Genomic DNA, 25,359 nt, shown 5'->3' with positions numbered 1-25,359 from the left:
TTGAAATATTTTGCTAACTTTCCTAACAATCTTAGATTGTTTTCTGTATTTATTTTAATTAATTAATTACTAATACTGTACCGATAAACAAAGAACTTCCAAGCTAATGTAGATCTGGGTATACCAGAGAAACCAGAAATGGACTCAATCAGGAATTTTTTCCCTGTTTGAGGATAATTCATGCTCCATAATTATGCTATGTCTATTTAAAGTAGAACACATACAAAGTATAGGACAAAGTGTACTTAAAACACAGTTATAGCTGAAAGAATTTAATATAATTTTTGTTCTAAAAAAGCTTCCTGGAGTAAAATGAAGATTAATAAGTACATTAGTGAAGCCTTTCCTACTTCGTAGAAGAGATGAGGGTTCTAGTATGTTAATATGTGTAAGACACATGAACATACTCAGAGCGCAGAAATTTTGAAAGTCCAAAATACAAGGTCGTGGGGGGGGGGGGTTCATTTTTATTTATTACACTGCTTGAAATTAGTCTTATGAAAAAATTAATTCTAAAGCCAGCATTAATATTCTTTTCATCTGTGGGATATTATCCCCACTATGTACAACAATATACATTATATATATGAATGCGTATGTTTATAATGACCTATCTAGCTTGATGGATTTTCACTCATTTTCTCTAATGAATAACCTGTATTCAATTCAATTACATTGGAAACTGCTGGTGTTTTTAATTTCAATTATCACTTCTACTTTTTGTGTTACCAGGAAAGGGACAGCTATTAATTTAACCTCCTGTCTATTGAAATTGAATTAGTTCTTGGGTTTTTTTTTTTTTTCTGATTAGGTTTCTCATCTTAGTTTTCTCAGGACTGAGCTAAAAAAAGAGCTTTCAGAGGCCTGTTCCTTGTTTTACATTTTTAAAAGGTTTTTTTTACATTTTAAACAGTTCTTGGTTTACTTTTTTAAAAATAACTTCTGTGCAGTCATATAGAAAGATACTGTAGCCAATCAGTTATGAATGATGAACACAGTGACCAAAGGTATACCTCGAATCAGACTTATTCGATGGTTTCAAGAGGGCTGAAATTTATTCCTAAAACAGCTTGCTATTCTTTTCAGTTATTGCAGGATTAAGCCTTATAGATCAGAATGTAAAATAATATACTCTGGTCTTGTATACTTGAATATAATTGTGAGCCTTGGGAGCTAGTAATGGAGGTGAAGAAATATTTTCTTTATTGTTTGTAGAAGCTGTATGGGATGAAAGAAGTAGGGAATAATACAAAAGTAAGACTTTTTTTCAGAAATGGTTAGGGATGGTTCTCTCAGATAGCCTTTGGTCCCAGCCCCTGCTCTAAAGCTTTCCTATGAACTTGCCTATTTATGGCTACAGGTGTAAAGCATAAGCAGTTTTTAACGGAGGACCTAGAATGCAGGAGGCATCGCCAAACGCAGTGCCCTGATTACTGCTCTAAAGGGACATCCTTACTTTCGGTCTTTCCTCCCTTGATCTACAGTAGAAGTAGTTCAGCTACAGGCTGAGAGGGGCAACACCTCGGGCTGTTGCGTTATCATTTCTGTCACAGCAGCTGTAGGCTCTTTTTAAAGCTCAGTGGCAACAGTCTACATTTCTAGGAACGTTGTGGAAGTCGGTGGATTTGATAGCATCAGCCTCTTCCCACCCCCTTTCCTCTGAAAACTGGCGGGTTCAGAGGAAAACGAGCAGAAATAAATGAACGGGCTCACATCCAGCACGTGTGGCTTCACACAGTAAATAACCATCAACACTTCGGCTGCTTCTGCGGTGCAGCGGGCGAGGTGCCAGAAACGCTTTTAGTCAGCGCCGCTCTTTGTTTAGCAATGCCCGCTAACGAGTGTAAGTTTTAGTTTCCTATTATTAGCACTGGCAGTAAAACAACAGCAAACAATATGACTAAAGATTTGAAGTTAAAAACTCACCCCAAAGCTTGACACTTTATGGATCAGTCCCTGGCATCTGAAAGGTTCTTACTGTTTCTGCCCTTGCTCGTCACTACAGGAGGGCATTTTCCAATCCTGACTTCACAAATAGGTGGGAGCCATAATTAAATTAAATGTAGCAGAACCCACGCTTCAAATACTGAGTGGTGTGGCTTGCTGTAAACACTTTGGCAAAGGTGAGGTACTCAGCCTCTTGGGAGAAGCTGTATTTAGGCAAGCACTGCTTCTGTGACTTGCCTTCCACACGTTCCCACTTGAGCCCTTTTGATCAAGTCCCTTCAAATTGACTGAAATCCTAGGTGAGAGGAGGAGGAATAGCTCCTTTCTGGAAAGTGCTGGGAACTCAAGTGTGTTCCCTTAGACCTGCTCAAGTGATTCACTTGAGCAGAATGAAGGACGTCACCAGTCCCGAACAGCAATATTTGAGTATAGGTCAATTCCCTACTTTAAAACCATGGAGGCCTTAATTTTATTTTTCTTACACAAGAGAGTTAGAATTTAGAAGCTCAGTTGGTGTCTCGGTTTTCCCTAGAATCTCCTTGTACCCTTAAACACTGGAAGATTCATTGAGGAGGAAACTGTACTAGCAACCTTCTGATAAAGGTTAGCAGACTGGCACCATCATGATTACTAATATTTTATAGCCATATCTGAAAATGAGAAAGCTTGACTTTAGCACAAGGTATTTATGAAGCAACCTCAGTGTGTCATGGGTGAAAACACCCACTATATTCTGTCTAAAATGCTAATCTGATTTTTTTTTTTTGTATTTGCCAGTCAACTGGCTGTTGATACTAAGTACTGACACCATCTCAGATTTTCATTTTAATCATGAAGTAAGAACACTGTGAGTTTTGCATTCCTGGAACACATGTCTGCATGAAAGACGCTCAGCCTGAAAGTGTGTCCTACCTCATGCTATTTCAGAGTGGTGTTTCTTTGTTTCTTTCAAAGACGTGCAATAGTAAAGGCAGACAGATCGATATGTGGTTAGTGCTAACTATGATGAAAAGCACCGATGAATTTCAGCTCCTACAGAATCCTGTCAGCTCACAGAAATAGTGAAGAGTATAAAAGTCACTGGGGAGCAGGTCAGAAACTGGAAATCAAAGATTGTACTCATTATTTATATTTTATATAGTAATACACTTATCCTTTAACAAAGGTTTTTGCTTTCTCCACTACTAACACTTTCTCTCAGGAGAGGGGAACCAGCATGGCAAACATAAGAACAAAAGTTCTTACCTGCATAAATATTTATAAAACTGAGCCTGACATTAGCATAAATAGAACCTGATTCACCAAGTACAGTGGTGAAAAGCAGAAGCAATTGAGGCAGTGACGTGTAGGAAGCTGTTGTGAGTCAGAGAGAGATGCAGCCCATGGGAAGAAATGCTTCTTCTATGTTCACACAGTGAGGGTGACATCCCTCATCCTGAAGGCTTTCTGGCATTCAATGTCTGCCACGGGCACTGCTCTCCATGTACCCAAACCTCACTGTCACATCCATGCTTGTCCAGCCTGCCAGAACATCTCACCAACACCTCCTTTATTCTGTTGCTCAAAGGGCTCCCCAGAGCATGGGTCCACAGTGTGGAGAAGACACTTGATCACTAGAGCTCTGCTGTTTACAGTGGTCATAGAAGGGCCAGAGTGCGTTTCGTGGCAAATAAATCTGGATGCCTTTGAGAAGGAGTGAACAGGTCCGTAAGACAGTGTAAGATGTACCATTGCTACTTACAAATGAGATACTGTTTCTATAATTCAGTAAAAGACATGAGAAAAGCGTCAGAATGGAATTTGAAGTTTAGTCAGGAATATGAACTGATAACTTTTTTTAGCACAGCAAAAAATCTAAATAAATTACATAAATTTCCTTTAGACTGTTCTGAAGCTTTTCCTGTCTCATACGAGGATACTTGATACATTGCTTTTGGCAACATATCTAAAATTGGTAGCATAAGTCAAATCATTGGAACTGAATACTGAGAGAAACATAAATAAATGCTGATTAATATTTGCTGCTATATTTTTGTGAAAACATGAACAGCATAGAGAAACAAAAAAAGAAGCAGAAGACACCTCCCAGTTAAAACAGATAACAAGAAAGGAAAAAGGTAACTAGAGAATTAGACACATCTAAAAAGGTTATCTATCACACAGGGTAGGCCTAAAAGATTTCATTTCTCATAGTGGTATCATTCCTTATGGAGATTCATTAAGGATGATATTGCTGGGCATAAAAACTTTTTGCAAAACCTACTGAGTTTATTGCACATAAAATTTGTCTTTGTTCCATAACTATAGCTTCTGAGAATGCAAGAAGAAAGAAAAAGAAAAGAAAGGCTGTTGTAAGAAAACAAGGCTGTTATAATTGGAGCTCCATTACAGGGGTTGGTACCACATTTCTTGTTCAGTGAAGCAGATGCTATATGACTTGATTTATTTATTTTCAACACTACTGGAACTGCAGTGGATTTTTTGGAAATCAGATAGTGTGGTTATTTGATCAAGCCTGAGCGATGATGAGAGACTCAAATCTGGAAAATTGTACCACTTAGAGATAAGAAACAGAAAAACGAATTGATCCCTGTGCATAAGCTTCTAGCCTGTTCACTGACTGTTTAGTGTTGAGACAGTTACAGTAACAGAAAAGGGGTGGTTTTCAATCTTAGGATCCTAATTAGGTCTTCACTGGGAAATGGAGCAGAAAACTTCCTAGAGTGCCCTGAGATTTCCCAAAAGCTGCTGCTCCCAGGAACTCTGAATGAAGAAGGCAATGACCAAATGGAGAAAGGCAACTCGTTTGCAGAGCAAAACCTGAAACTTCAGTTTCAGGTCCTCTGGTGAACAACTGAGAGCTCTGCAGAGACCCAGCATGGTCCCAAGTGAATGGGGGGAATAACTTGGCTGGGATGCATACTCTTTCATGACTTATAATTGTAGGAAAAAAGAAAAAAATATTCTGAAGAAACCAGGAAAAGGTTGAGATTTTCCAGCACAGGGCAACAGGGACAGATACTTGCTTATCTAGTGGTAAAAAAGTATAAAAATTAAACGACATTTTGGTATTGCCTCATGGGAGTATCTTCCTCTGGGAATGGAGTGGACTGGACTGGGAGATTTTAGAGCCAATTACCACTAAATTACAGTTGTCTGACAGACTGAAGGAACGTGGTATTCTTTTCATCACAGACAGCTCATGTGGTGGTGGACAAATCAGCTGGACAAAATCTTGCCACGTTTCTATCTAGAGCATTGGAATCCTTGAGAAGCCATCTTACAGTGAAAAACACATGAGGAGGGTAAAAAAATTCTTCATGACATTGGGGCATGTTCCATTAAATTCAGTGAAGATTTGCAACTGACTAAGAGGAGCGCGATTTTTAGCCTGGAAGAATAAAATTATAAATACAGGAGCTAAATGTTATAAGTATCTATAATTAATTAATTACTATAGATGTAATTAAAAACTGATAAACAAATTTTCTATTAATCTCTGGTATCAGGTTGAATCTAATTTTGTATCTGCTTTCATATTAAAGGTCTCTGTTGTTTTCTGTTGTGTCACTTCTTGCTCATCTTGCTCTGGAGGAAGGTAAAAAACATTGCCTGTTTTAAAACTTTGTTAATAGTAATGAAACACCCATTGTACTGGGTGACATGGAGAAACACCAACAAAGGGCTTTTGCCCTAAAAACCTACGAAAGAGGTTAAGCTGTCCAGCAGAACAATATGGTAGGTAGTTATTGAACCTGAATTTCCTGCTTATTGATCCAAAGCTCAGTAAGGTGTACAATGTTTCCTGCACACCGAGATCCACTGCTTAGTGCTCGTATTTATAATCACAAGAACTATTATGTGTCTCTTGCCCTGATACATATAATTGTTGGTAGATAGCATGCCAGAGACAAGTATTGCTATATCCAGATACTGGGGATACTTGTAAAATTATTCTTGACACTTCTTTTTGTGAGGTCACAATGTCAGAGATGAATAAATGGAGGAAGTACATCGTTGTTAGAAATACAACGTAGAGTGCTTCCTAGATCAGTGTGTTTTCAGACATGAGGTTACTGTTATTTCCACTTGATAGATACGGAGCTTAGTCATGGAGGGGTAAATGGTCTCGCTCAAATATCCTGCCCACAGAACACACATTTCACTCTTAATGCCGAGGAATCCAATGTTCATTTTTCTCTCCTGTAAGGATGAACTTTGCTATCTCCAGCTCCTGGGAAAGTTCAGTTTCCCACAGCCACCAGCCCCCCTACTGGTGCTCCCCACTTTGTTCCCAGGGCGTGTTTGAGGAGGCTTTGATCAAAGGCTGAGAAGCAATCTCTCAGATAGCCAGGGACACTCTAAAAGGTTTTGGCTGTCAGACCAGAGACATTAAATTAGGCAGTTGTCAATGTGGAGCCCATGCAGGCAGCAAAGCACCGGTATAATGCTCTCTTACAACCCAGAAGGCTTTTTAGTGTGATAGTTAAGGCTTTTAAAGATGTGTGGCAGTTAATAAGCCAGCCAGAGAGGCAAAGGCTAGAGTCTTTACACTTCTAGTTTCATGCTGTGTTTACTAAATCATGCTGTCTTCTGAGTTACTGGCTCCTATTTCTTCTGTTATACTCGCCATATCCAAGTTCCTTTTAGTATGTTTCACAACAGAATTGATTGGGTTGAATAAATTCCCTTACTTGAAAGTTAACATGAGAATCATTCACATAATCGTAGTGAAAAGCAACTGTGGAAATGTCCAGCTAATCTAAAGAATACTGGCTCTATTAGATGCTGGATTTTAGAATTTCACTCAAAGGTAAATGCAGGTTGGCCCAAAACTTTGTAATAAGCTTCCATGACACTGAAAGGCTTGACCTTCATGCTCTGGCACTTGTAATTTTCTGTTTTATTTGAAGACTTACCGGCGTTTATTTTTAGCACAGGTGTTGATCTAAAGAAATTTCAAATTAGAACTTAATTCTATTGCAATCAAGAAAGGACTTTTGATGGTTTCACTGCTTTCTGAAAAAACCTACACCTCACTGATACTGTTTGAACTGATGAGGGATTTAAACAAGAAAAAATTATAGAGATCCAAAATTACTTGGAAATTCCTGGAATCCAGAACGGATCACTGAGTCCGGCACAAATAAGATTTTGTCTGTAAAGTTTTGAAGTAAACAGGACTCAAATGGTCAACCTGCACCATCCACAAGTACCACCAGAAGACGTACTTATTCCCTCTCCTCTCATTTTGCAGGCTTAGGACGCCCACATGAAAATATGTCTGTCGCCTTTGTATCTCTGAGTAGCAGTGTAACAGAGAGATAACTTAGTACAGGATTTAATATGGAATTATCATGTTTTATATAAAAACTCTTCACAACTAAGAAAATTTGTAGCAAGAAACACAAGTAGAGGGATTTTTTGAACACTGTTTTCTCAAATGATGCATTGGCTCACTAAAATATTTTCTGCCAAGCTGAGTGTTATAAAGTCCAGTGTTTATAGCAGTTATAAATTGGTATTGATCTCACGTTGTGAAAAGGGGACAGGTGGGAGAAAGGAGAATAAGAGGTGTCTACTCCCTACATTTTTAAATTACAGCCTCATCAGTGGTGCATCAACCCATCAATAGAGAAAATTTACTACTCTAATGTTAGTAATTACCAAAACAAAAATCCAACAATTTCACATAACTCAAATACCAAGCTTTGTAATGCTTAGTCCAGCTGCAACAGAAAGTAGCTGCAGTGAGCTGTAGCCAAAGAAGATATTTTACTGCTCATATTCTAGTATAGAAACTTTTATATTCCTCAGATATCACATACTGACACACATGAAAGCTCTGTGGTGGAAAACTGCTCTACCAGCAGAAGAATTACACTGAGCAGCTGGCTGGCAGAGCAGAAGGTATATACTGCGCATCAAGTGTCAGCCTGGTATGACTGATGACACGCGGAGAGCACACCAGAGCACAGGACAAGGTATTGCCAATCTCAGATAGGAGGAACAGACAAGCACACAGAGCAATACGATACCGAAATATGATATTGACTTTTTTAGAATAAAGAAGAACTTTAGAGGTACTCAGTGCTCTGCTCTATTATTGATCCTGGGTGCTTAAAATCACACTCTTTTTTTATGCTGCTTAATTAGTGACTTGGCATTTACATTTTTCAGAGATAATTCAGACATGAGCAATCACTATTATGAGGACAGTCCTTAGTATGCTAGATGACAGGTTTTCCCTAGTGAACACGGTGTGAAGTATCTTCATGAACAGCAGTAAGTCATGAGATGAATAGAAGTGTAGGGACTGAGTTCATTATTAACTTTCAAAAAGAAGATTTCAATCTGCCAGCAGCTGTGAGACTAATTGGAAAGAATATCTCTGCTGAACACATTAAGTTCTGTAAATTTGTGACGACTGACAACTATATGCTAGGTCTGTCAAACTATACCTCCAAATTATTTTTACTCTTATGTTTGAAAAGTTTCAAGTTTCTTGACTAACGTGTGAAGGAAATATATAATGAATGTAAGCATTATTTATTGCTCAGTTTGTTAAAAATTTTCACATAGCTTGCTTAGAAATATGGAAGAGTTCCCTCTAAGCCCCTTCTGAATGAATGCCAGTGCTTTTGAAACATAATAACAAAACACCGCCTTGGCAAAGGTTTTTTTTTTCAAGCTTTTCTTCAGTCATCTAAAATTGAGAAAATAATTGATCTGAAGCACAACTAATAAATAATAACTCTATCTTAAAAAAAGGAGGTTTGTGCTATGTCCATTATATGTGTCTTCAGAAACTCTCTCTAAATAGATGATTTGCAGAAATCTCTCTTGACAGTAGACATGATATCCAGCTTCTAAGTTTACTTGCTTGGAGTTTCATTATGCAGTTGTCTATTGTTTAGTTTATTAAAGTTAAGCAAGTCACAGGAGTTTTCTAACATGGAAGGATGTTAATTTTCAGTTTGATTTATTACTATCCAATTTTCTAGTATGATTCAGAACTTCCTTTATTTCTCTCCATCTTACTGACATTTCTGTTACAAATTTAACAGGTTTATATGCATGAGGTACAACCTGTTCAAGTGTCCTCACTGTGTCTATTTGAAAAGACAAGTTGTTGGTGCTTCTTTGTATATACATGCTCTTTGTGTCCACAGCACTGCTGTTCATACACTGTTTGTGCAGAGGGGTCAGCACCTCTTTAAAACCTTTCAGCACAATGGGCATGTTGCATGGCCTGTTACCCAGTAGAGCAACCCATCCCTTGTTTGATATTGAGAGTCACAGAGGGATATAGGTCAAATGGTTTTTAGCGTTGTTTTGTGTTAGCCTGGGGAGTTAGATGGGAACCTTTAACTGACCTAAGGTCTCTTCTTTTCTGTTTGGTCAGAAAGAAAGTCTGTATCTGGAAAGATTCTGCTCTTGCTAAGATTACATGCTGTGTAACCCAAGAACTTCTAGAGACAGTCATCAAATCTTGAGGGAAAAGCAACTGCACTGACTGCTGGTGAAATGAAATCTTCCTTGCTGTCTTAGGACTCCATGAGGGAGGGTGAAAAGCATATTTAAGTTCTGAGCCACCTCATCTGCAACAACAAGCTTTGGAGGACCGATGTGAGGGGCAAAATACTCTTGCACTAGTGCCATTGTCTGTCATGGTCACTTTTAGTTTTTTTCTCTCTCTTCTGGCCTATATTAATCTTGAATCTGCATTTATTCATTACAATAAAAACTCATGGATTCAGTGTAAAACTGAATGGGATGACAACGAACTGAAGACATCCTATTGACTCTCTGTGATGGGGGAAACTGATGACTCAGATATAGCTGATCCAAGCTAAAGTGTTATTTCTTATAGCATGAAACCTTCTGTTTCATAATACATGGTGTTCCAGAGATATAAACTAAGAGGATTATGTTGGTTTTGCCCCTTGTCATGCTTTAGAACAGGTGGAAAATTTTAAGTAAGGAAGCAAGGAAAATGGAATGGACTTTCAAAATCTCTGTTTGGACCATCACAGATGTATTCAAACTCTTTGCATCACCCATTTTTTTAATCTTTTTCATAGTCAAATGCCTATGTTCCTTGTCAGCTTTTAGTGTCTGACAAATATAATCCAAGGGGACACACTTTCCATTTGTACTAAATAAATTATAATCAAGACATTGGTTATTTTAGAAACTACATTTGAAAGACAGAAGTGAAGGACAGAACTGTACATCTCTACTAGTAATAAATCTGAGTCTGTGCAAAGAGAATAGCCATAAAAGTCATCCTTGTGTAGGACACTGATACACATTTCTCATACCTCCTTTCTTGAAAAGTAATTTCCAATTACAATGAGCAAAACAAATATATTTAGTGTTCCTAGAATATCATGCATACAAACTTACAAGAAAAGTTAAACCAGTTTGAAAACTTTAACTTCAGTACCCTCAAAATTACATTGAGATGTTTCAGTTTTTGCACAAATTAGTGCATATATTGTAAAATGCACAGTATATACCTAACCTTCATCCTCATCATTAAACAAAAAATTTCAGGAGTAGAGAAGTTATTTATACAATGAAAATTATTTTTATTCAGTGCACCGACTCAGTTTTCCTCTTCAAATTGCCAATTACTTTTATCAAATTTATGTTTTGTTCTTTCACTTTTTAAAACTCTCATTACATGGGAAAATGCTCTAACTACCAGGCTGTTATACCAAATGCACATAAAGCTACCTTGTTCTTTCAGGTACCTGTTCTCAGCAGATCACTGTAGCTCATGAAGGTGCCTAATATTTAGACCCACAAGCTTTGGAGAGGGACATAAATTCAAATAAATATATATAAGTGGCTTCCTTGTCATCCTGAAGGCTTTCTTAATTGCAGTTCATAGGCTCTATCTCGGAATAAACTGACTATAATGAGAGCTGGTGCTAAAATTAAGTTTTATACACCATACCACTTGGCCTAGCACAGGTAATTTTAGAGCGCTTTAATTACATAATATGAGCACTTATCATATCAGGTCTAGAACTTGGTTTGAAGATCAGCATCAAAACTTTGAATTTGACTTCCTTGTCAGCTAATGTTAATAATGATCACATAAAACTCTGTGTCTCAGTGATCCCAAATTCTTTTCTAATGTCAGAATGCCAACATTACCTAGATGCAAAGCCATATCAAACAACAACCTGGATTTCCACAGTAAATATTTTTGCAGATTTTATTTATTTCTGGAGACATTTTACAGCTAAGAATGTGAAAATTCACACTGTAAGTGTATTGAGGTTTTGAGAGGATTGGGATGATGTACACAATACAGAAACAGCAATTAATTTCAAACCATTAGCTAATCTTGTTTGTTAAATTACTTGTCTAATCTGAATGTGGGCAGTTCTGATCACAAACTGATGGAACTGTTTTGCTGGTTTTGGCTGGGATAGAGTTAATTTTCTTCATAGTAGCTAGTATGGGGCTGTGTTTTGGATTGGTGCTGGAAACATTATTGATAACACAGGAATGTTTTCCTTATTGCTGAGCAGAAGGTCTTTTCTGCTTCTCACCTCACCCCACCAGTGAGTAGGCTGGGGATGCACAAGAAGTTGGGAGGGGACACAGCTGGGACAGCTGACCCCACTGACCAAAGGGATAGCCCATACCATGTGACATCATGGTCAGCACATAAAGCTGGGGGAAGAAGAAGGAGAGGGGGAGGTTCAGAGCAATGGCGTTTGTCTTCCCAAGTAACTGATAGATGTGATGGAGCCCTGCTTTCCTGGAGATGGCTGAATGCCTGCCTGCCCATGGGAAGCAGTGAATTAACTTCTTATTTTGTTTTGCTTGCGTGTGTGGCTTTTGCTTTACCTATTAGACTGTCTTTATCTCAACCCATGAGTTTTTTCACTTCCACTCTTCCAGTTTTCTCCCCCATCCCACCGTGGAGGAGTGAGCGAGTGGCTGTGTGGTGCTTAGTTGCTGGCTGGGGTTAAATCACGACAACCCTTCACTGGAAGAGACCTCTGGAGGTCATCTAGTCCAACTTATCAAAAATATCCTATGAATATTCTTACAGTTGGGTATGTAGACATACCTTAGATGGATAAACCCACATGACATGAACCGAATGTTTTTGTTTCCTACTCATTAGACTGGAAATATACTTCATTAGATAAAAAAACAAGCACTTGCTCCTCACTTACTTACCTTTTTCTGTAAGAGACTAACAGAAGAGCAAACAAAAGGGAAGGAATTTTCCAGAAAAGGATAATGAAAGTAGATGAATTTTATCATGTGAAACTTGAGTGCTCTAGACAATCAATAAATGGGCTTTATACCTTATAAAATGAGATTTCATTAAACTTCCTTTGAGAGTCACAAACGCAACATACAGAAATACAATGCTCCCATCAAACTATAATTGAAATGGAAAAACCTTTGAATAAATTAGCATATTTTCAGTTATGCACTAATGTATTCTTATGTGGATGGGTAGTGTGACAGGGGAACTTATCTTTGAGCTGCAAAATTATCAGAGTTATTATTTTACTGTCATTGCCTCATTTGCTAACAGCAATAGGAAAGAAATATATCTTAGAAATATTATTTTCCCAATAAATGTCACAAGTATGGAGCTGCTTATTTAAAGATACAGTAAGTATCCGGGGACATTTTTATGCATGCATGACTTCAATTTACATTTTCTCTAATATACAGTTGGGTGAGATCAACGTTCATCGAATAACCTTTAACTCTTCCGGGAAAGTCTAGTAGTTTCCCAATGCAGAGTTCGACAGAATTTTCAATGAGAATAATCAACCAAAATTAAAAGATCATTAGCATTTAAGTTAGCACAGGATCATCTTTTGTGCAGCAAAAGCATTATCTAAGTATTTTTAAAATGGAAAAGTTCCATAACTCGGGGACATTTTTAAAACTGTGAGAGACCTATCAATGGACAAAAGAGAAAGACCACATGTTGAGTGCATGCTTGATACTCTACGCAATTTATTGTGAAGTACCACTTGTACTAGGCCTGCCACAGAGCCATTGGTTTGAAAGGTTAATGACTGCAGCAATCACAATTTCAATTTACGAGAAATGGGATGACAGGAAGCCAAATACAAAATGGAGAAGTCCCACTGTGATGGCAGCTGAGCAAGAATTTATCAACAAGAGTGCAGGAACATTGTAAACCAGAGTGCTGGGGACAACCTTTTGAGCCTGGGGAGGACTTAGGACTTCTGTTAAGCTCATTTTTCAAAGATAGTATAGAAGGTTTAAAATGGCTAAATTACCGAATATAAGCATATGTTCTCTCTTGGTGCTTTTCCTTCTAATAGTTGTTAGGTCATCTGAAGGTGCTTATCCTGCCTCTTTGTGTTTGCTTTTGTGTATCTTCTCTTGTATTTTAAATGTTAACCTTGACTAGAATCATAGAATCATTAAGGTTGGAAAGGACCTCCAAGATCATCAAGTCCAACCATCAACCCAACACCACCATGCCCGCTAAACCATGTCCCGAAGTGTCACATCTACACATTTTTTGAACACTTCCAGTGATGGTGACTCCACCACTTCCCTGGGCAGCCTGTTGCAATGCCTCACTACTACCAAACTGGCCATTGCCAAGACAGGCATTTCAATAGTCTTTGGGCCTTTCCTGCAGTTATCCTCTACTTCTTGCGTCCTAGAGCATCAGCTATACTACAGTGTGATCTGAGACTCTCTGAAGCTTTCAGGTGTGTACATACACACAGAGATGCTATCTGAGACTCTATACTCCTTCTGCTTGAATTACTTTTTGCTGGATTTGGTGTATAATTTGCCTACACTGGAAAATCAAATTGATGAAACCATCTTTAAAGGTTTACCTTTTTATTTTTGTATAAGTAAAAAAGCACATAATTAATAAACATTTGTAATCACCAACACTACAATAATACAGGAGTACTTGCTGCTTTCTCATCTGAAATCAGTCAGAACTATATGCAAGTAATTTGAAGTCATAAATAATAAATAACTGTATGTAAACTCTGAGAAGTTCTGGTCTGATTATGTAGACAAAAACTTAGGAAAAGAAGGGACTAAGTAGGAAATGTATTAGAGGTATGTAAAACAATGTCTTGGAAAAGTATTGGTAATGGTTAATCATTTTCTCATAGCTGAAATACTATAGATATCTTACTAAAATAAAAGGCAACAGGTTTGACACAGAAATGAATTATTTTTCACAGAAGGCATGAGGTATGGAGCTAGTTTCCCACAGGATGCTGTAGATATCAAAATACCCTGGTAGGTTCAAAAAGTAATTGTCACAGTTTATAGAAGAAATCTTTGTTAAAGTATGTAAAATACAAAGATGCAGTTATAACTTTCAGCACAGGAAGTATTTCAGTAACAGAGTGCAAGATCGCAGAACAGTATGTTAGGGGAATTACCACTCTAAATTCCCCTTATTCTTATATTTTTTCCCTTATCCAGCCACTCTTGAAAACAGGATACTGAGGCAAAGGGACTGAGTACTGCTTTTCTTCTGTTTCATCAATTATTTTCTTTATCATGTCTGGAGTCTATTTCCTCCTGCCATACTTGCATAAAGACAGAAGGAAAAATGTGCATACTAGAAAGACTGTTGAAAATGCACAGAAAAAAAATTCACTTCACTTAGTCATTACTTTCTGACACATCTAAAGCATTGTTATAATACAGAGATACCCAAGTTTTTCAGAAAGAAATGTCAGTTTTGAATTTATATCTACTATCACCATAGCATGGAGCCTTTCTAAAGCTTAAAGTTTTGTGTTCATTAAAGTTATTAATATTTGCACTACTACAGATACTTCACCTTCTTGTACTATTAGAGTTTAACTATTGAAAATCTCCCTTTTTTTTTTTGGTTCTATAGAAGGATAAGAGTTGGTGTCTGTTAATTCTGTAAAGAGATAGGTGACCTGTGGATTTACAGATGGGAAAATGCTGTCTGAAACATTCACGTCTAGACTAGCAAGCAGTAATTAGTTTAACTGATATGGTTGAACTAGCTTAACTACTGCAAGTTGATTCCAAATATCAAATGATCACATAGCAATAGTTATTCTATAGTTCATTGGTGATACAAATACGTCAAAAATCCTTATACAGGGCTTATACAATTTGTTGAATTAAGCAGAGCACATGTAGTGACTATGCCAGCTGATACTATCTACATTGCCTTTAGGACCCCAGTCTGCACAACAGTTCTTTTGAGCTCCTGCCAGTGCACAGGGCAATGCTGATGCTACTGTGCTGTGGGACATCATTGCAAATTTAGTCTAACAGAAGCATATGTCAGCAGAGCTACAGCAACGTAAATTTATGCCTTAACATATCTTGCTTTATATAGTTAAATCGCTGGAGACATAGTAGGAGAGGCAAACATCAGGTGAAAATCATAAAGCACAGAGGTAGGATCTGCACACGTTTTGATGGTGTCATGTTAAAGATGTGTGCCTGTGTGCTTCATTAATTATTTTCAGTGGAGTTTCCTTCATAGTGGAATGATTAAACAGAATATCACAGAAGCACAGAATGGCTGAGGTTACCAGGGACCTCTGGAGGTCATCTGGTCCCACACCCCTGCTCAAGCAGGGCTACCTAGACCAGGTTGCCCAGGACCATGTCCAGACAGCTTTTGGGTATCTCCAAGGAGGGAGATTCCATAACTTCCCTGGTCAACCTGTGCTACTGCTCAGTCACCCTCACAGTGAAACAGTATTTCCTGATATTGAGAAGGAACCTCCTGTGTTTCACTTTGTGCCCGTTGCCTCTTGTCCTGTCACTGGGCACCACTGAAGAAAGCCTGGCTCTGTCTTCTTTATGCCCTCCCTTCAGGTATTGATACACATGATAACATAAACATTGATGAGATCCCCTCTGAGTCTTCTCTTCTCCAGGCTGATCAGTTCCAGCTCTCTCAGCCTTTCCTCACAGGAGAGACACTCCAGTCCCTTTAGTCATCTTTGTGACCCTTCATTGGCTTCTCTCTAGTATGCCCATGTCTTTCCTGTACTGGGGAGCCCAGACTGGACACAGCACTCCAGGTGTGGCCTCACCAGTGCTGAGTAGAGGGAAAGAATCACGTCCCTCTACCTGCTGACAATACTTTGCCTAACACAGCCCAGGAAACCATTTGCACATGTCACAGGGCACGTTTCTGTCTCATCTTCAACTTGGTGTCCACTAGGACCCCCAGGTCCTTTTCTGCAAAGCTGCTTTTCAGCTTGGTGGCCCCCAGTGTATATTGATGCATGAAGCACACACATGAAGCACACAGGGATGGAGATATTGGCAGGAAAGTGTTAAGCTAAGAAAGAAAGAGAGGGAGAAGGGAGGTGACCTGTGGCAGACAGAAGTGGATGACTGAGCACTGTCAGTGGGAGACCATCTAAGCGCAGACCATGGCAGGCACTTTAATACTATCCTCTATTAATATGTACCAAAGCTGCTCAAACTATATGTGAAAAAAGCTAGATATGTGACAGGAAAGATGAACTAGACCACATAAGCAAGCTGCTTATAGAGTTGCAGAGCATTTTGCAGTAGAAACTGACAAATATGAGAAACAAAATAAAACCCAACTCAACTGAATGTTTTGAAATCCTTCATCTTTGAAGTCTAATGCTTGGGCTAAAGACTACTACTTTAAACTGATTTACTTTTATAACAGTCACCAGCCCCAAGCATACTTTACAGTGTTTTTGAAAGTAATTGATAGTTTTGCAATTATATTAAATACAAAAAACCAAATTTGTGCTCATTAGCTTTAAATAGTTGAAGATATTTATACATGCATGTCTTGAATTATCATGTACTGACAAGGAAATGAAACACCTGACTAAAGATGTATGACCGTGTATTACCATTGACACTCCTTTGATGTAAGCAGAACTTACATCTTGGAATGCAAAAACATATAAAGAGCTGGAATTCCTCTTTTCAAAACATGGTAAAGCAATAATCCATTAAAAGACTTTCTTATAACCTGTTCTTTTTTTCCATACCTCATTGCCAAGGTCTTTAATTTCTGAAACACTAAAAATAATTATTCTTAGAGAAACAGACAGAAGGCCTATTTTATCCATTATACTTTGTACCTTTTTGCATTAGATAATTAGGGACATTAGTTCATGATTTGCAACACCTAGGGAATACTGTCATTAGCAGGGGAATGTTCTCTGGTACCCTGAGGAAACGAAAAGCTTTTAAGAGCAATCACTGTTAATCACTAACATGCCAACATTATATACCTTCTGAAACTGAGGATGATATAAAGACAGGACACATTAAGTGACTTTGTATTTTATTTGCTTTGTAGGCTTTTGATAAAAATGTACTTTTAAAACATCCGTTTGTATGGCTTCCTTTCATTACAAAATACATGGTATCTAAAAATTCTGTAAGATTTACACTTCTTCTTGTACAAGCTATTGAAAATATTCTTTCTGATTCCATAGTTGAACTTCATTGTGCTTTTAGCACTATAATACTTTGTTACGTAATTTCACTTGAGTGGTAAATGCCAAGGGCAAGAAGATGACCCTTTTGTAAGGGTGAAAGAAAAACTAAATCTAAAGCTGATAAATGTAATTAAATTTATCTTTACTTCCAGCTCAGCAGGAAACTTAGCACCTGCACAATTGCAGTGCTCACAACTGAGTATATAGATTAACATTACACTCATGATTTGCAAGCAATTGTTGTTATTTAAGGTTTTTTCTATCTATTCACATATTTTCCATCCAATGTGAATGGCATATAATATCCTACAGAAGTGTTAATCACATGAAAGATAGTAGAATAAAACAGAGAGAAAAAGACTATTTTTTTAAGAAAGAAGCTTTTTTTTGGGTATAGTATTAATAAAATCAGGGTCAAGTGTTACTTTTGGTATAAAGCCAGAACTTGATAATACTTAGTAAAATCTTTTCGTGTCTTATTTCCCTGCGGTACAAACCACGGCTGCCTTACATGCCAGCACCAAGCCCAGCACCACACCACAGCAAGCACACACTGGGAAAGGAGGCAGACTACACTCATGCACTGGGGTCCTCACTGGGGGTCCCCACCAACTAAAAACATTGGACCTGCCAATAGAGCAAGCACATATATCGGCCAAAAAAATAAATCACAAATATTGACTCCAACTAAAGGGATTTGACAAGTTTATATACTTGGGGAGCTAGGAAGGACTGAAGAAGTCATCTACTGCTGTTCACCTAACGAAAAATTCCATTAGTGCAATTTATGCCAATTACTTCTTGTGATAGTTATTGAGAACACAAAAGTCAAAATCTTTCTGCTCACTGACCAAATTCTTCAGGACTTACGTTCTTTCCCATTATTTAATCTTTAGACAAACAACTCCACAGAATTTTCAATCTGTCTTTGAACAAAGTCCTATACTAAGTTATAATTATTCTGTTCTAGATGCTTTCTAATTTGTCTGCATTTTTGGTCATTAAGTAGCTCAGTTTTTGCAGTGATTGTTTCCCCACCTGACCAAACATGCAGTATTTAGCTAGTGAATCCCATGAGCTTCATTGCCAGTCATTCTCCTACTGTTGAGATTGCAGTGCCTATCCTGTAAATGGATGGTAAATTAAAAAAGGAAGTGCTTACATTCTTGAAACCTCTATATAAGATCTGAAGTTCCTTCTTTGTGAATTTACTCTGTGCTTCCAGCAGTTCAAGAGCTTCAGGTCTGTGTCGTACTGTGGCCATTTCCATTTCATCTTCTACGGTGTCTGCAGAATACAAGAGACAGAGAAGTAAAGGTCAACAAGAAATACAAGAAGTAGAAATATCTAACCCTTGCAGAAGCAAAAAGAAAGTTAAACAACATTCTTTTAAAGTACAGCTTTTGCAGCTTTAAAGACAAATAGCATGTTCATTTTGACCTCGTAGGGAAAGGGTATCTGTTTGCTTCAGTGTCTGCACAGAACAGGGAACAGCAGTGATGATCCAGCAGTCTGGATATTATCACATCAGTACAAATAGCAATAAAATGGAAGGCCAACATTTGGCAAGGGCATGCACGACACATTCAGAATTACTTTTCTGTTTCTATGATTCTCTAAGCAAAGAAAACAATTTTATAAAACTCTAGTGACTCCAGAATACTGGAAAATTACCCTTGGTTAGTTGATGGATGTGAACTCATGGTATCAGACTGGGATTCTCAGTGTTCTCCTTTTCCTGTGAAGTTGTGCTTTGGAAAGTGTGAGCTTGATGTTGCATGTTCAACAGTACACCCTACTTTGATTACCGTACAACAAATGCTTCAGGGCAACAACATTATTCACGGTGAGCAGCTTAAGTGGGGAACGTGAGTATTTTAGTGACCTCATCATTAGGTGAATAAGAATGTGGATATACACATTCAAGGCTTACAGCTGAGTGCAGCCCTAAAAGAATGTAAGATAGCAATGCATTTTTTTACGGGTAGAGCTTTAAATGTGAAAGTTCAATAAAATAGCTGAAGAAACTTACAGTATGTATTTTTTGTATGGGGTGCCAGCCATATACCTGATCAAAAATATGAATGTGTGTATCTGTTTTTAAGTAGTCCCAGCATTAAACATAGCTTATATAGTACTCCAGACTAATTTAATCAAATCACTGCCTTATTCTGGTTTAAGATTTATACCAACTATAGAAATGTAACTTGAGAGAAAACAAACACACATAATTGTTGCTTCTACAGTGCTGAAGAGACATACTTTATTTCATCCAAGTGTGGAACCCTGCATTCTTAAAATAAAGTTTTATTCAGTTCAGTTTTTATAAGAGCACAATATTAGAATACTCCATTAAAACCATATTATGCTTACATCTTCATATATTTTTGTTCTGCTACAATGCAGTAATAATAACTTTCAGTTGCTTGGGAGAAATCTGGCATCAGAAGATATAGTTCAGCTAAGCAAAATGTACAACCTTTAAATAGATATAACCAAATATACAAACTATTTGGATAAATCTCCACAAAATTGTAGGGCCTTGTCTTTTCTCCTTTCACAGAGATGTTGCTGTTGGCACTCAACTCAGGAAGATGATCTCGCTGACACCCATAGTCTTATCACAGAATGTCCATTGTGTGTTGGCTTGTGGACAATCTATAACATATTTCTCTCTCGTTTTTCTTTATAGGTTATCTCAGATGACTCATAAACCGCTACCGTCTTTGTGAAAATTTCCAATCTAAATGCTATTGACAAAAAACCCCACTGACAAAAGTTTACATCGTCCCTATGATGGTTAATAATAGTTTCAAAGGGCCAGTATTTGAACTCACAAGATTATGAGAACATTTCAGTTCTCTTAAACAAGACAGTTTCTGACATGCTGAGGTGCAAAGGGGGAGTCTTCAAAATCCTCCATGGATTATAGATGGCACTGGAATAAAGCTGGTCCAGATTTAAGAATCTGTCTTTCTCATCTGTGGGAGGTGTAGCCAAGTTCTGCATAAGAACATCCAGGGTTTATTTTGCAAGGTTTTAAAAGCTTTTCCATCATGTTTTGAGAAATGTATCTTTTATATTTTTTGTATAGTTGCTAAAGTCCCTATAACAATGTCATGTTGTAGCTATGCAGCTGAATGTATTTTTGTCAACTGCAAGTCAACACTAGGTGCTTATACTCAATTGACAAAAGTCAACCTGAGAGTAGATATTGTTGAAAAGTCACTTGTGTTTTATATGCCAGACGTTATATGGGATTTAAATGGGCTATTGTTTAGACAGAAAGGGACATAACTGGAAATGAGCTCTCTAAGCATCCATTTGTGAAACATCTGGCTACCTAGAGAGACATCCACAAGCTGTTCTAGAAGCGAAATGAATACACATAATAAATGTGAGGCTAGAGATAAAGGCCAGACAATGTGATGCTGAGCACAATGTTTGGTATATCCTTAGTAATAAACATTTTCATTGTGTTTTAATGATTCGTTGAGAATGTAGAAGACTGCAGTGTGGTGATGTTGTCTTTCTGTTAATGAAAAGTTTCAGCGTAACACTCTTCTCATGCTCTATTTCTGTAGTTTCTTACAGATATTAATAATCCAAAAAGAAGATCACCATGAACTTCTCTATAATGTGCCAACTATGCTGATTGAAATATGATAGCATTCATGAGTCACTTGCAAGTTTTTAATTCTTTTCTTCACACTTATGGTTACTGTTATCCCCGCTAGAAAAAAATCTATACTTTTAAAACCCTGTGAAAATATATCTATTTCTAAACATTAACGATTTCTATGGCATTAATGAAAAATTAGTTATTTCAGTTCTCACATTTCTTCAGCCTAAGAAAGTTAAGGGTTAGGGGTTTTTTTTTCATAAAAGGTTAAGATATGTCAACTGAAAAACTGTAACATGTTCATATTCACTCGTTAATATATTAAACAAAATATTCTTACTGATTTCATTAATGAGTAGCTTTCGTATAGCTAAATAGCAAAGATAGTTTTTAATATGTTTGCCACAGGAGCGATGCTTTGAACCTTTCATTGTTCATTAAAGAACAAAATGGTAAATACAATGCAAAAAGCAGACATACTCTTGAAATAATGGCAGTTGGAGAAACACGTCCAAAGTTAGGGCTCAGTTTATGTCTGTAAAAATTGTGCCCATACATTTGCCTGCACAAATGCCAAATTTTACCTCCCCTATCGATTTAATAACTGCATGCACACACGCTTTTATTTTCCAAACCATTTTTGAGTCTAGTCCTATCTCTAACACATGCATTAAAAAATTTAGCTAAGGAAGTATGGATTTAAGGCTTACTAGGCTAAAGGACACAAATAAGAAAAAGCATTCTTTGACATGCTGTGTTGAATGGGAATGTTGAAATAAGATTTTATTTATTCAAGTAACCTTTTTCTGTACATATTGATGGAAGTTAAGCGCAGAAGTGCAAATTCAGGCTATGTATATTTCAAGAAATTACTTGGTTCAAAATATATTCCCCTTAAAATTTCCAAGGAATTCACATAACGTGGCTGTTATTGTAGGTAGTGCTGGCTTCGTTCCTGGTAAATTACAATGTTGCTTCTTTCATGCTAGCAGAAATCAAATAGCACACTGTGTCAAAATGGGATAATAACAATGTGTGTCTACAATGATATTCTTATTAAATATAATATTTTCATTGAATATAACATTCTTAATATAGCACTTCATTATTGATGAGAGTACAGAGAAAAATGCTGAATGCATCTTTTTTTACTACTTGGTTCTCAAATAGGAAATATTTAATGCAAGTTTTATTTTGACTTCTCTTCTGGTTTACAAAACACTTTTAGCAAGAAAATACAAGTTTTGCATGATCAGTGTTATTAAGACTGACTCTAAATGTATTTTGTTACCTGTGCAGACAAAAAGCTCACATAATAGTATGCAAGGAATAAGGACATGTTGTTTTCCAACCAGCTTCGAACAAACAGATCAAACCTTCTATTCCTTCTATTCTATTTTCTTGTTCTATTCTATGCCCCATCATTGGAAGTGTGCAAGGTCAGGTTGGATGGGGCTTCGAGCAACCTGATCTAGTGAAAGATGTCCCTGCTCATGGCAGGGGGGTGGGCTAGATGATCTTTAAAGGTCGTTTTCAACCCAAACCATTCTGTGATTCTGTGATTCCATGATTCTGTGATTCCTTTTATAGCCTAAGGCTATAGGTTATATAGCCTAAGGCTCTATTACTCAGGCCAGGTAGCTGAAAACAACTTCGATATAATGAATTACGAGCAGGTGTCACGACAGCAACTGACCTTTTTAAGCTACCCTGTTTTCAAGTAAAATACATCAGCTGAAGCCACCATGAAAAAGTCATTGTGTATCCACCTCTTTAGTGCTTTTCATCTTTTTGATCTCAAAAATTTAGAAAGGAAAATGAGTACCAGAGTCTCGTCTATAGAGGATCATATGAAAAACAGTGAAGTGGGGTAGCAAAAAGAAAGCCTAGGTCCATACCACTGAAGTCTAGGCACTTAATAGGGGCCTGTGTTTGTAGCCACGTTGCCTCAGTTTGTCCCGTCATCACTGGGTACAAGGAACTGCTCTTGGAGTTATTTTTTTCCTGTAGATTGATTGGTATGCTTTATCAGAAGAGTATACAGGAAGCATAGGGACCACTCAGCTTGCAATTTTAGGTGTTCAGATTAGTGCCTAGAATCAAGACAAATTAATCTAGACTGAATTGGGGCCACAGGGATATTTTAAAATCAGTTATAGTAGCCAATTTATATAGGAAGACATTAGTGTTATTACTATAATTTATCTAGGTATATATATAGTATGTAAGTATTTATGTATGGATCTCTTTCTCTCCCTCCTTCCTTCCCTCCTCCCCTCTCTTCCCCTATTTTTATCTGTTGAGCAACCCTTGGAGAGATTTTATTTCCTCACAGCATATCAAGAGATTAAAGGTAGTGTCAGCATGTTTTTCCTTTATTTCTACATTCACATACTTTGTTTTCAATCTCATTTTTATTTTTCTTTCAGACACATACTTTGGGTCTTGTTCCCTAAATAGTTTGATGTCACATAGCCAAACCCACAGAGCCAAGCCTTTCCTCCCAGACCAGTACGGCTGATACTATCCTGTGTATTGCATAGCAAACACACAGAGACACGTGCGCACATATACACAAAAAGATACCACTTTTCAAATACATTGAGAGCATGTATTTAATTTAACCAGTGAATCACTTCTCAGCTAGCTTGCAGAGAGTAACTGCCAACCCAGCAGCTCCTACGCAGCAGACCCTGGTATCTTGCTGTCCTGCTCTGCACAGATGAATTTGTAACCGGCCAACAAATCTGTTCATCACCTCAATAGAGCATATGGTTACCACAGTAGATATCTTGTCTCAAATGAGCAGTTAATGAAAGTATAACTTTTGATGCATGCAAACCTAAAAAAAATCAAATGAAAAATAAAACTTGCTTTGAGTAACAGGAGATGTCGTTTTGGCAGCCGAGCAGGGCAAGAGCTTCATAAGTCGCTCTTTAATGCTGCGTTTGGTACTGTTCTGAGCGTAGAGGAAACCTAAAAAATATATTATCAGGACTGTTAACATAGGCTTGAGAACAATTTCTGTACATGCTGCAGATTTCATCATTATAGCAGAATCCTGATAGGAAAAGGCCAAACAGATGGTAGCCATCCTGAATTGCAAAGGGCAACCAGAATTTTTGAAGAGGACAACAAAATTTTTTGTATCTTTCCAATAAAAGGGATTTTTTTGTATGTGTGCATCTCTTAAAAAGTTCTTTTAACCCACGTAAGTTCTTATAACTGATTTTAAAACATCTATCAGACAAGTATCAGATTATGTATTTGAATAAACACAAGGTAAGAGTGTTTGCAAAACATTTTAATGCTAAAATATTTTTAAAACTTTTAAGTCTAATTGATTTTGAAGATTAATATGGAAAACAAAACTAAAACCAAATAAAATATCAAATATATCTTTTGTTGTCCTTTCTGGCACTCTTCTAGTTCCACGGCTGATTTTTCCCATATAATTCATTCAGCAATAACCAACCTGGTACTTTTGCCTTTTCTGAATATTAAAATATCAACCATGTTGTGTAGCCAGTCTCCCTTTTCTTTAATATTTGACATTCTACATATACATAAAAATAAGTATTATTTATATTTTCATCTTTAAATACTGACATGGATGAATAGTTAATGTTCATGTGCCATAAAGCAGGTGAATAGCATTACCCTTATTTACTGTGAAGGAAAGTGTCAGAGTAACTGTCTGTGAGGTCTAACTAACCATTTTATACAAAACGGGTGATATGAGCAAGCATCTCCTGGATGGATATTTGCTGCAAATGACAGACTTAACATCTGTAAAACAGTTAAGTAAATGATTTATGTTTCTGAGAAGGGTAGAGCTCAGTTTGGACATTACACAACCCCTGCATTTTTCATCTGGAATGCATGCTCTCAACACAAATGCTGCTCTGCGATGGCTCTTGCTACAACAGCAAGAATGCAAAACAGATGGGGCAAGAAACGAAAGACACGACTGACAGTTCCTGTGCTAACGGCACAGTCACCGGGGCAATACTGGGTTATCCCCGCTACTGCACTTGTGCTGAATACTGGTGTTAGTGACATGATGTGGAATAGTTTCTTCTCTGTCACCAAACCAGAGTGGGAACCTCCCACCCATAAGACTCAGAGGAGCTTGTAGGCAATCTCGAGAAAGAGTGTACTTGTCTTTGGGAACAGAAGGAGAAAGCGAGAAGGTTTTGAGGATATTAAACTTTGTAAATGAAAGAAAAAATATTTCTTAGCTTGTATACGAGTAAAACATTGAAGGAAATGTAACTAAAGAAACAGGGA

At 37.4% G+C, this 25,359-nt stretch overlaps 1 protein-coding gene across 9 annotated transcripts in view; it reads right to left on the bottom strand.

The window, feature by feature from the left end:
* KCNIP4 (potassium voltage-gated channel interacting protein 4) overlaps positions 1 to 25,359 on the bottom strand; it is a gene marked incomplete at its 5' end in the record, with an annotated part of 489,155 nt that overhangs the window by 37,063 nt on the left and 426,733 nt on the right. For 4 of the 9 annotated variants that reach the window (XM_081999005.1, XM_081999004.1, XM_081999003.1 and 1 more), the window contains one exon: positions 18,610 to 18,734. In XM_081999005.1, the coding sequence (XP_081855131.1) occupies positions 18,610 to 18,734 (125 nt within the window). Of the gene's footprint in view, positions 1 to 18,609; positions 18,812 to 23,939; positions 24,046 to 25,359 lie in introns of those variants that run through there. The other 5 variants (XM_081999000.1, XM_081998999.1, XM_081998998.1 and 2 more) reach the window with 3 other exon arrangements.

Source organism: Phaethon aethereus (assembly GCF_964289735.1).
Source record: "Phaethon aethereus genome assembly, chromosome: 4".
In the NCBI taxonomy this organism is placed as follows: domain Eukaryota; kingdom Metazoa; phylum Chordata; class Aves; order Phaethontiformes; family Phaethontidae; genus Phaethon; species Phaethon aethereus.
The sequence above is the reverse complement of the archived record's forward strand: the minus strand, read 5'-3'. Positions and strand labels throughout refer to the sequence as shown.